Raw genomic sequence first — 12,411 nt, forward strand, 5'->3', positions numbered from 1 at the left:
ACACTTTCCACTGATGAGAGCCTGCTTGAAGTCATGTCTCTGAATGCAGCTTACTGAGGTTTGCTGTCAAGCTCTGGAAAGGGGAGGGAACTGCTTCAATAAGATGTGAATCAGCCTCTGATTAACTAGTGGTCTTTTTTCTTCCCTCTGCTGAGCAGATCTAAGAGCAGAAGGCTTGTTCCGGGTGCCAGGCAACAGCATCAGACAACAGATCCTAAAGGATGCTCTGAACAGTGGTACAGATATTGACCTTGACTCTGGAGATTTTCATTCCAATGATGTGGCCACCTTGCTTAAGGTGTTCCTGGGTGAACTACCAGAGCCACTGCTGACACACAAGCACTTCCATGCCCACCTCAAAATTGCAGGTGAGTGAGCAACAGGAGGCAGTGGTGAGGGAGCCAGCCTACTAGAAAACTGGTAATGCTACAGAGCTGTACAGTAGGCTGGGGAAAGGCAGATTAAGACAGAATCTTCCTGCCATCTCAGCCTAATGGTGGAAAGACTGGAGCTGAAAATTCTAAGGAGCCACACCAAATCTATTTAGCCCAGTCTTGTCTCTCCCGCAATAAACAGATATCTACAGGAGTAGAGCCCACATGGCTAACCTGGGTCTCCATTTGTTTTAACTCTGGGGATCTCCTGAGTGAGATTTGGTTTTTGTGTACTTAATAACTGTTACTGAACTACTTCATGTGAACTTCCTCCGTCTTGTCTTCAACTCATCACAACTCTCAGCAACTGTGTTGTCTTGTGGGAAGAATACCACAGATTAATGCATCAGGTGGGGAGGTGGGGAGAGAGAGGTGGAGGACCAAGAACTGTGCAGGGGTTTGGAGGAGATCTGTGTGGGAAGAGGGAAGGGTAACCAGTTGATATAGGCCTGCTGTTAAGGAAGGTAATGTATCTCCTTCATGTTCTGCCTTGTGATTTGGCAGACTTGACGCTATTTGATGAGAAGGGGAATAAGACCAGCACTCCAGACAAAGAGCGCCAAATTGAAGCCCTCCAGCTGCTGTTTTTGATCCTTCCCGCACCCAACCGCAGTCTGCTCAAACTGCTGCTGGACTTGCTCTACCAGACCGCCAAGAAGCAGGACAAGAACAAGATGTCTGCCCACAATCTTGCCCTCATGTTTGCACCCCACATCCTATGGCCCAGAAATGTGAGTAGTTCCCCAGTATCTGCGTGTGGAATATTGCAAGGTAGAAAGCAGAGGCTTGGCAGGCATACAGGGGAAAAAATACAAGATGGGGAGATTAAGTATTGATACGGTGACATGAGGGTTAGAGGCTGGAGCTTCCCAGCAGGACTCAGACCTAGTGTTCACTCCAGGCCTACTGTAGGTCTCATTTGCAAGTGGTGCTTCATCTTTTTCAGTAAAATTGAAAGGACAGCACAGTCCTGCTTCTTTTAGGAATGAAAGCTCCAGACAAACTTTCACAAGTTTCTTCTGCTGCTGGTGAACTGCTGGCCCCAGAGTTGTGTAGTTCTCTTCTCAGAGCAGCTTTGTCTCTGAGTTCTGCTTGTTGGTGTGCTGTGAGCCCTGCCTGCCCATCTCCTCAGAGCAGGTCTCCAGCTGAGGCATTGTGTGTGTCTGTCCCAGAGACAGCAAGGGCAGCAGAGACGCTTCCTCCTCCCCTTCTAACTGCTGCACCTTTGGCTGTGTCCCTTTGCCAGGTGACAGCAAATGACCTTCAGGAGAATATCACAAAGCTAAACAATGGAGTGACCTTCATGATCAAACACTCTCAGAAACTCTTCAAGGTAAGCTTGCTTTGGGGTCTCACTCTCCCTGGTCTTTCATCAGGAGGCTGAATGCCCCTTGTCCATACAGATCCCAGATGTCATATGTATATTCTGGGTGCTCTCTTCCATGGTAGGAGAAGGAGGATTTCTACAATAAACTGTTCCTTTAGTAACCAGGGAGGAGGTCTTTGCTGGGCAGGCAGCCCAGGGGAGGAGGACAGCCCTGGAGGTGGAGATGCCTGGGCAGGTCAGCAGCACCGTGCAGTGTAACACCACCCTCTGCTGGGCACCCAGCACCCGCTGCCCGGCTGGGAAACCTTCCTGGGTGCAGGTAGTGACCAGAATCCCCTTAGGTTCTGGCAGGGTAAGGAAACTGATAGGGCTTGTCCTGCATGAGTACTGCCAAAAGCTGAATCCCTCATATGGTGGATCATTTTGTTGTGAGCTTCTCTGCAAGTGGTAGTCAACACACTGCTGTCACAGGTACAGCCTGCAGTCTTGGGCCTCTGTCTAGTTCAGAGCAGGGTGCTGTGGTAGGACAGTCAGGATTGTGGGGCTTTCTGTAGGTTCCTCCAAGGAAGTGTTTCTGCAACAGGCAGACTCTTGACTTCTCAGGACCTTCATGGTCACTGTGGGCGTCTGCTCTCTACAAAAAGTCCTCACATAGAAAGTTCCCCTTCTGCCCTTTCTGTCAGGCCCCTGTTTGGGCAGCTCAGAGCTGGAGGAATTGCTTGGAAAAAGTTCCTGTGGAAACCTGCTCTTACTCTATTCCATTTGTGCTGGTTGCCTGCATCAAAAGGAAACCGTGAACAGGGACAGCACTGGGACCATGAAATCCCATTTCTTTGTCTGCCCTAAATGGTTGAGTCTTGATAAAAGTGGCTTGTGTGGTGTGGTTGAAGAGCAGCTATGGTTGCTCTTTTCCTACAGCCAAACATACTAAACATATGTTTGGCCCTTTCTCTGCTCGTTGTCACAGGCCCCCGCCTACATCCGGGAGTGTGCCAGGCTGCACTACCTGGGATCCAGAGCCTATACATCAAAGGTAAGGCCAGCAAATGCAGTGCCTGCCCTCCCTGAAAGGGCAGAGGCTGTGATACTGTGAGGGGACCCCCATGAGTGAAAGAAGCTGAAAACAAACCAAGTCATGAAGAAGGATCTGTGAGGGAGCAAGAGTGAGGGAACCATATGGTGTGGTAGTGCAGGCGGCTGCATTAGGGAAATTGGGCAGAGTTGAAGCATCTGTTAATCAAAAGTGCAGGGAAAGCTACCAGCCTCTGTTTAGCAGCAAACCTGCTCCCTGTGCCCAGTACATGCAGCACCTGCTCCTTCATGGGGTTGTGCCTTCCAAATAGACAGATGCGCCTGCTGCCATGGCCAGGCTGCTTGGAAGAGGGGCTGGGATAAAAGCTACTTGCTGCCACTGGTACAAGATTTGACTGTGTCTTGCCAGTAAATGCTTCCCTGTCTCATATAGCTGCAGAAGAAGGAAGATGCATTGCAAGGAGCTGCACTGACCCCTCTCAAGCCTGGAAGGGCTTCTGCAGCTGGCATTCGGGAGGGGAGGGAAGAAGCAGTGGGGTCACCTTTGTATTGCTGTCACCTCTTCCTGGCACAGGGCCTGCTGGTGCAGTGCTGCTGCAGAGGGGTAGGGAAAACACAGCCCTGTGCATTCACTGGGGCTGAGGCAGCTCACAAGACTCTTCCCAGCCTGGCTCAGATGGGTGGCTCGTTTGGATTGAAGCATGGCAAGCAACTGCTGTCTCCGCTTTCCCAGGACGACCTGGATTTGCTGACATCTCCTGGCTCCAAGGAGCTGCAGCCCCTCAAGTCGCAGAAGCGAAGCCGGCTGGACACTTGCCATCAGGATGAGACCCAGCAGCGCACAGAGGAGGCATTGAAGGAACTCTTCCGCCATGTCCACAATATGCCTGACTCTGCAAAGAAGAAGAAGCTTATCCGGCAGGTAGCGTGGGGAGGAAAGATATCTTTGGGCTATGCTTGTCAGCACAAGCTTGTGCACAGGAATAAAGTCAGGGCCTGCTTGCGAGATGCTCCTGGTCTGGGCAGGCTGGGGAGAGTGGGCTTTGGGCTGTGTAAGGGGCAGAGCTGTAAGAAGGCAGGGGAGGAGGCCTAACCTGCATGTGCCTGCACCAAGCAGTGCTTTGAGCTTTTTCCAAGCCAGGGACTTGTCAATTCCCCTGTCTTGATCATGGCCTTGTTGAGCTTCCTCCCTCAGAAAGGAAAATGTCCTGTCCCCTCTCGCCTGCAGGGAGTGGACAAACTTGTCTCCTCTCAGTCTGGTGAGCATTCCCAGCCAACCTGCTGCTCCAGAGAGACTGGGCAGCATGGTCAGCACCACTCCTGCCTGCCAGCCTCCAACTCCTGCCCAAACCCTTTTCTGCTCCAGCAGCTGCTGCTTTTGACTAACCTGGTAGCCAGCACAAAGCAGTTTCGCACCCAAGCTCCCTGTAACCCTGGCTGGGAGATGTGACCTTCCTCTGCTTCCTTCTCCCTGCAGCTCTGAGCTGCTCTTCCGTTTTGGGGTGTGAAAGAGCCAAACTGAGGTCCAGACAGAGGGCATTGGGTAGCGCAGCACACAGCAGCAAGGGGCTGGTGTAACTGAAACAGTAACTGTGCTAACATACTGCCTTCATGTTTCCTCCTAGTTTAATAAGCATCCCACCGCTCTGACTCCTGGCTCTGATGTACCTGCATCCCCAGCACCGCGACGCACCCGCTCGCGCTCCTTCAGCGGCCTCATTAAGGTAAAGGCAGCCTCTATGTTCTCTGTGCTCTCTGCTGTGAGTTCATGATGTTGCTCTCTGCTTCTGCCTTGCCCTGGCTTGAATGAGGCCCTCAAAGGTAGGGACTGTTCAAAGTATTGGCTGCCAAAGAACACAGATCCACAGGGGACAGAGAAGGCAGTACAGTGAGAATAAATGTTGTTAGTATAAAGTGTAATTATCTATGAAATGCTTGGCTGTAGGATCTGTGCATCTTTCTGAAGGATTGGTTGCATCCCAAGATGAGATGAAAACTGACAGGGAGCTGTTCGTGTAGTCTAGCCTGTTAGCACAGATGTTCGCATGCTATAGACTGCCCCACAGCAGCATGTACCTGCTTCTGACAGTCTGGGCTCCTTGCCAGGCCTTAGGTCAGCTCCCGAACTCTTTACAATCAGTCAGGCTCAGCCTAGTGGCATAGTATTTCAGGTGGTTCTGCTTTGCAATCTTTGTCCCAGCGTGGCTTCCTTTTTTCTTTCCCAGCATCCAACTGCTTACCAGCAGTGCATCCTGCTCCTTCCCTTTCTTTTTCACTTTGCACTCTAAGCACTAGCCAACAGCCCTCTCTTCTTACGGCAGCGGAAAGTTTTGGGAACGCCTGTTATCCTGGAGAGGAAGAGCAGGGATACCACACCAGAGCCTGAGCGAGTCAGCAAAGAGAATGTCCACCTGGTAAGAGCTGCTCCCAGCACCACTGAAGCTGCTGGTGGGGGAGCACAGGAGGAGAGTTTAAGTTCAACTTGAGCACTCATTTGAGTGATCCTTGGGGGCTGCTTGCTGTTCTCTACAAGACAAGGTTTCAAAGTTTCTTCTGTATGATCACATAATGTCTTAGGAAGCTGCTTTGGGGAGAGCAGAGCAGATGGCAAAGGCAGCATCAGGACAGGGGTGACAGCACTGGGCCTCCACTCCCATTTTGTCCCTCTGTGTCCCTGCCCTGGGGCATTGGCTTATGCCCCTTTCCCCCTTTCTTATCCTCCTTTGTAAGTTGTACACAGCCTGCTGCAAGTTGTACACAGCCTATGAGTAGCAGAGCTGTGCCATGGTCCAGACAAACCAAGGGTGAATTTGGGTGGTAGCTGCTCTCTGATGGTACAGCCTGCTCCCAGGGAAGGCTGTGGGTGCCAATTCATTCCCTAGCTCTCTACTTCTATTCCTTTCTCTTGTCCAGTTACAGAAATGTGGATCTCCAGCTCACATGTCCCAAGCAAAGCTGAAATCTTCAGAGAACCGGAAAGAGGTGAGACACACACGTACACCCATTTTTCTTCCTGCGGAGAACCTGGCCTGCTGGGCTCTGAGACCTGCAGAAGTGATGACACGCACAGAAGGCTCTGTCTTGGGGTCTGTGACAGCTGTGGTCACCTGGCTTGTAGCAGTCTGCTCCATGCCAAGCTGTGGGCAGTTGGTGTGCTGGAAGCCTGGGCCTGAAGGGTTTCACCTGCACAGGGGTGTACAGCTGTTGTACCTCTGAGCTGGCAGGCTGGCTGCCACAGGAAGCAGAGGGAAGCTGTCATCGTGGGGCAGTGCTAACAGCCTGTCAGGGTGGCAGTGGGACAAGAGGTTGGTACAGCCCAAGACCAACTGCTGTGTTTGTCCCCATCTGCTCACTGCCTCTTATCTGGTGCTTTGGTAAAAGTACTTGCAGGGGGAGGACAGCACATCAACCTTTTCTTGCATGGTATTCCGTATCTCAGGCATTCAATTGCTCTAATTCTCTGCTCCAGGAATCCTGTAGACGCATGCGAGCCCGCCTGCTTTCCAAGGATTCATCATCCCTCTGAATCGCCTCGCACCAACGCACGGGTGGGGAATGCTCAGCCTCGCAAGCTGTGAATAATGTGCTGCACTGAGAGGGGAATGCTGCAGGCTTACGGCAACCCTCACCAACGTGGCAGTGCTCTTGAAACTGGACCTTTGCGAAGGCTGCAGGGACTTGTTTCTTTCTGTATATAAATTATATTTCATTCTACTATGGGGCAAACCACTATCTAACCAAAACTTGTGCAGCATGTCTGTCCTGCTGGCTCTGGGAAGAGCTGGAGTGCTTGCTTACAAGGAGAGCCCTGTCCATTGCGGGGCCGTTGTACTCCCAGCTCTTTCTGCGATGTTGCTAGGCTGTATTTTTTTTCTTTTCTGCTCTGAGTTTTTAACACATTGGCTTGTTTTTGCTCCCTTTTGTCTGTTAGCGGTGAGAACGATGGACTCCAACCTCCACCCGCACCCTGATAGCTAACCTTACCTTCAGGGCTCCTCTGGAGCCGTGCCTTGCACTGCTTCCTTGGGGCTCCATTTCACCCTGCCGTCAGCAAAAGGCTGTAGTGCACAAACAGTATACAGCACAGGATGGGCCTGAGGGAAGAGGAGAGGCTCTGGGTGCCATCATTTCAAGTGGGGCCAGGGGAAAGCAGCTTCCTCAGTAATCACATCTATCTGTTTCAGCTTGAGCTGGAGGCAGCCCTTGCTCACTGCCTTTGTGTTTCCATGGCACAGCATGGCTCCTGGGCTGTGCCTGGTGAGAATGGAGTGTCTCTGCTTTGTATTCCCCCAGGGAGGCTAAGCTGAGTGGGGCAGGGGGCTAGCAAAGCCTGTCTGGGGCAGGACAGCCCAGCTTTTGGAAACTGGGGTGTCTGGGGCAGGCAGAGCCTGGCAGCTGTATGTGCAGCATAAGAACAGTATTAGCAGCAGGAGAGGTGAGGAAGGGCTCTAGCCACTTGTGATCTGCTGCAAATCGTGCCAAAGGCTTTGGCTGAAGATTATCTGAATGGCTGGTCAGGCAACTGGCTGATTAGTCATTAAACTGGGGGAAAGGGCTGGAGCTGGGTTCAGCTCTTTGGCCTGAGCTGCAGAAATGAGATGAAACCATCTAGATACGGGATAAACCCCCATCACAGCTGGCCAGTGTCCGCTGCCTTGTTAAGCTAAAGTGCTCCAGTAAGCCAGTCTTGCCAAGTACCTGTCTGCAGGCACTCGGGTAGGAAACACACAGGGTCACTACTGTGAAATAAAGATTTAATCAGCTGGAGAACCATCTAAACACTACTCAGCCCTTCTTGGTGAAGCAAATAATCTCTGGAATCCAATTATAATTGTCTTCTAATCTTTAAGAACCAGCAGCCGGCAGGAGTTAGAGTTCTCCTTGACAGCTTTCTGAGACAACTGGTGGCAGGAGGTGTGAATATTGGGATGTGAGCAGGGAGTTCAGTCCAACTGGCTAGAACTGTCAAAACAGCGCATCAGAGCCCGTAGCTGGAATTTGTCACCTTTTTTTTACTGTTGGTCTGGGGGTTTTTTTGAGATACAAAGCTATGTGCCTCATGCTGCTCTGTCTAAAGAGATGTTCCTGGTACTTTATCAGGGGTCCCTGTCCCCAGTCTGACCCCAAATTGGAGCAGCTGCCTTGGAAACCTAGAGGGTAAGTGGGACTGTAGATATGTGAGTTGGGAGTTGCTGGTTTTAGGAGCCTCTGTCGCAGCAATGAAAGAGCTCTGGTTCTTCAGGGACCGGGCAGGCGAGGATGCTGTGAGGAAGGGCAGAGGCTGTTTGCTCTGGTAGTAGTATGTGCTTTTTGGATGTGCCTGTAATCCTTCCCTCTGGAGGCTGAAGCTGTCTATGTTCTCTTCTCCAAAGGGCATGGTGTGTTTTGCAGACTGCACTTCTGCCCTGCCCCTGCAGCCTGCTGTTAGCAGAGACCTGGGGATCTCAGCTTTACCTCTGAACAGAGATGAGGCAGAGCCAAAGGTCGAGTGGCAGCAGAGAGAGCTGGGTCTGGTCCTGCTTCCTCTGCTCTTGCTTGCATCAGGGGCATTTGCTGGGTGAAGCATTTGTTCATCCCATCCCACCTCTCCCCATTGCCCCTAGCTTGGGCATATATCTCTATGGGTGTCTGCTTGGCAGGGCAATCTTGTTCCTAAGACTAAATGCACTGCTCCTGTATAGATGAGAGGAATGTAATTCCTCTCCACTGTCCCCCCCTCACTGATGGCTCTAGATCAGGGATTTTGTCTGGCTTCTGGCACAGCTGAGATTTGCTTAGCTCTAAGAAATATTATCTATGGGGCATCAATCTGGTGTTCTGCATGTCTCAGATGCCTTCCCTGCCAAAGGGGCAGGACCAGTCTCCAGACATAGCAGACCCAGGAAAGGTTTGGTGCCCTGGGCTGTCCTCCCTATGTCAAAGATGGTGGTGGCTAACGGATTTGGCCTGTAGGACCCTTGGCTGTTGCAGTCCCAATGTGTTAACACTGTATCACAGGCGAGGGGGGGTTTTAGTCATGCTTGGTTGTGTCTTATTTGTCTGCCCTGTGCAATGACTTACAAGGATGCTTCCTTCCAGAGCAGCCACTAACTGTTCCCAGAGTCTATAGTTTCAAAGTGTTTTTAATCTTTGTCCTTATTTATATATGCATGTACGTACTGATTCAGACTGCTGCCTTTATGTGTGTTCATGTGAAAACCCCATATTAAATGCTTTTATTTTTAGTGGTTTTGCTCAGTGGCTTAATCAGTTTCATGGGGACAGCAAGGACTTGGTGGTGCATCCACTTTCAAAACGTCTGCTCAGAACCCCAGAGCTCCCATCCCTAATTGCTGGGGTGCTTGGTGCTCTACTTGCCTGCAGACATGGCACTGACCTCCCATGGCACTGGGGCTTGTTCCCTCTCGGGGATCCTGGTTTGATGCAGGGTCCCCAGACAGGCTGTCTTTTCCTCAGAGATATGAAGTTGGACCTCTTCTTTTCCTGTCTTCCCCCTGCTGTCATCCAGGGTGATGGGAAATCAGGTTTACAAAGAGCACTTTATATAAATAATGGATCAAATGAATACATTTTTCTCTGTAGAACCATTCTTCTCTTGCCACTCTTGGCTGCTGAGGGAGGATGGTTTCTGCTTACATTTTCTTCTCCTCCTTCTTAATAATGGTGTCTCAGATTTTATGCAGATTATTTCTCTGTGAAGTTCTTCCACGTTTGAAATGCCCTGGGCTTGCCTGCCGTGGCTCAGACACTCATTAACATCCTCACCATGCAGCTGAAAAACAAGCAGGAGAAGCGAGTGGCACAGTACGTTTGAAACCAGCGCTGCCTTCCTGCGGGGTGAGCTTCCAGAGGGCCTCATTCTCCTCCAGGGCTGCAGTTGGGTGTCATGGGACCAGTGCACCCCATCTCCCCGGAGCTCAGGGAGCAGGAGGGGACCAGCCTCTGTGCACTTGAAAGCAGATGTGAGAGTCCAGAGAGACATTTCTGTTCTTGAAAATGGTGAACAAAGGAATGCAAAAACTCACAACAGCTATTTTGAATACTGCAAACGCAAATATCACCTTCTTGATAAGCTGTGATTCAAAGCGACAGCTTTATATGGCTTACATAATTTTAAAAATGGATAGTTTTTAGCCCCTGGAGCCACAACCTAAGCACTTACACTTGGCTGCAAGTGAAGGGGCAGCAGTCACTGGGACCAAGCACTGGGTGAAGGTACATATTTAGATGGAGATTGCTCAGCTTTCAGTGTGTTTGCTTTGGCCTCTTGGTGTTCCTGCACAGCAGTGGAGTTACAAAGCAAACAAGCAGTGCTCATCCTTCATTTCATTAAACAGTTTTTATATCAGATTGCACAGCACAGACTTGCAAATAAGTTCTACAGAGTGTCACTGCTATCTAAATCAATTTTTGCAAGTTGTCTGGATTTTTTTTAAAAACAGTCCTGCCCTGGTTCGGAGTTGAAACAAGATATTTTTTCTCTCTTAAATTATCATGTGTGGCTGGGAGCTGTCATGCTGCTGCTGCATCTCACTGCCTAGGGCAACAGTGTAGACAAAAAACATGAGTACTGCTAGCAATAGATGTTGGCACCAGCCAGACCAGTTATCAGGCTTTACAATCTCATTGGCTTGGATTAACTAATATTTTTTCATGGAGTGAATAAATTACCATGTTTAGTTCTGTTTGCTCATCCCCCCAGCAAGGGCTTCGTGCTGAAGCTCATAAATTGTGCAGGCACGGAGATGCTGAGATCTCCATGCTGAGTCTCACGTTGACTGCTTGTGCTGTGTACTAGGGTGGGATCTCCACTGGCACCAGCTCTCCAGCCCCATCCTGCTCCAGCCCAGCTTTGTTCCGAGGGAAGTGCCCACGCTTGAGGGATGCAATGGGGTTGTTTCTGGGCTTCTGTATGTTGATGCAAAGAGAAGCTGTCCCCAAGTGCACATCATGGGGTGAGGTTTGGATAATACCCAGCACCAGTCTGAGGTGCTGATTTCAGTCCTGGTTGGAGAGGAGCAGAGCTGTCCTTTCCCTGCTGAGTTCCAGCTGGAGTGGGCATTACTGCACTCCCCTCCTCAATTCCACCTCTCCTTGACTAAACCAGGCTCTTCTCCCAGGCTAAACCAGCCTCCCCTACCTTGCTGCTGGGAATTATTTACAAGTCCATCACCCAGCCCTCCCACGGGATGGCTTACATGATTTTTTTTCTCCTTTTGCACTAGAGAACTGGGTCTCCACTTCATCCTCTGCTTCTGACAAACTCCTGTGCTCCTAGGGCTGGGAATTGGGATGAGTGGAGGTACAAACCTACCATGGCTGTGTGTAACTGGGTGCAGGCACAGATCTGTGATGTGGGAGTGTCTGCGTTGACCTGAGGTTGGTTTAGGGTTCGTTTCCTCCAACCTTTTTTGCTTACAAAGCTTGGAGCTTTGCCTGCCCGTCCTCCCACCCTGGGGGAGCAGGATCTCGGCAACCTCTTGCACAAAAGCCTCTGGTTCCATTGTGCCTCACCAAGGCCGTTCTCCAGTGGGAGCGCAAGAGGGGGCTGGCAGCACGCGCTCCGGGACAGGACCCCCTGCCTGTCCCGCAGCACTGGGGGGCCCCAGGGCCAGAGGTGCTGGGGGAGGCAAGCTTGGAGCATCCTGGTTCTTCCCTGGCTGCATCTGGGGGATAGAGGGGGCAGGAAGCTAGGGTTATAAATGAGGCGAGTAAGAACATGAAGAGCACAGCGGAGGCAGCTGGAAGGGGCTGGAGAGGGCTGCCCTCTTACAAAGCACAAAAATCAGCTCTGCAGGTAGCCCCTAGCATGGTCCTCCAGCTCCAGTGAGAGTCCCTGCCCACATCTGGGGCTGAACAGAGCTGCCACAAGACAGACTAAGCCCTTTTTACTCACTTTTTTTGGCTACTGGCATTGCTCCTTCAGAGCCAGACCCTGGTAGCCAGTCACTCAGGCTTGCACGTCTAGGGCTGCTGCTCCTTCTTGCAGCACTTGCACCCTGAAAGTGCCTCTACAGTGTAGGAATTTGGGAGACTGAGGCCAAGTGGGGCTGGCACCAGCTCCCCCATCCCACCACTTGCAGGATCTGACTTTCTTCCACCTTCTAGCAGCTTGCAAGTGTGAAGGGCTGGAGGAGGAGGAGCAAGGACACGGAGACACTCGCTCACAAATGTGGCACTGGCGAGGCGCAAGAAAAGCCGCCTGCAACTGCAGCAGCACAATGAGCCCAAGTGGGCACACAGCTCATTGATTACATCCCAGCATGGGACTGGCCGCCAGCTACCCATAAATACGAAGCAGAGGCAAGCTCATCTGCACCCAGGGTATCTTCATCAATAAAATCTGGACAGAGCCACTGCCTCTCTCATCCATCAGGCTGAGATACTCCTTATTTCTCAGGTTAGATGGTTTCCCAGCCCAGGGATGTCAGTGCAGGAGGGATTGCAATAAGATTAAAAGGGTTGGTGGGAACAAACCTTGTTCTTCTAAAAACAAAGCCCGGTGTCTCTACTCACCCTGTGGCTAAGGTCATCAGCTGAATCCTGAAAACCCACCTGCTCCTACAGGGAGGCAGGGTTTTATGGCAGGGGAACTGCAGTTTATAGCACCATGGAGAA

General features: G+C 51.1%; 1 protein-coding gene across 1 annotated transcript in view; it reads left to right on the forward strand.

The window, feature by feature from the left end:
* The window catches only part of ARHGAP19 (Rho GTPase activating protein 19), a 14,136-nt gene extending 7,703 nt beyond the window's left edge, over positions 1-6,433 (forward strand). The window contains exons 4-12 of the mRNA XM_010187590.1: positions 159-368; positions 939-1,165; positions 1,681-1,767; positions 2,729-2,794; positions 3,527-3,715; positions 4,419-4,517; positions 5,115-5,207; positions 5,707-5,775; positions 6,263-6,433. Coding sequence (XP_010185892.1) covers positions 159-368; positions 939-1,165; positions 1,681-1,767; positions 2,729-2,794; positions 3,527-3,715; positions 4,419-4,517; positions 5,115-5,207; positions 5,707-5,775; positions 6,263-6,319 — 1,097 coding nt within the window. The 3' untranslated portion in view covers positions 6,320-6,433. The remainder of the gene's footprint in view (positions 1-158; positions 369-938; positions 1,166-1,680; positions 1,768-2,728; positions 2,795-3,526; positions 3,716-4,418; positions 4,518-5,114; positions 5,208-5,706; positions 5,776-6,262) is intronic.
* Positions 6,434-12,411: the final 5,978 nt, after the last annotated feature.

Source organism: Mesitornis unicolor, unplaced genomic scaffold, assembly GCF_000695765.1.
Source record: "Mesitornis unicolor isolate BGI_N332 unplaced genomic scaffold, ASM69576v1 scaffold44770, whole genome shotgun sequence".
In the NCBI taxonomy this organism is placed as follows: Eukaryota; Metazoa; Chordata; class Aves; order Mesitornithiformes; family Mesitornithidae; genus Mesitornis; species Mesitornis unicolor.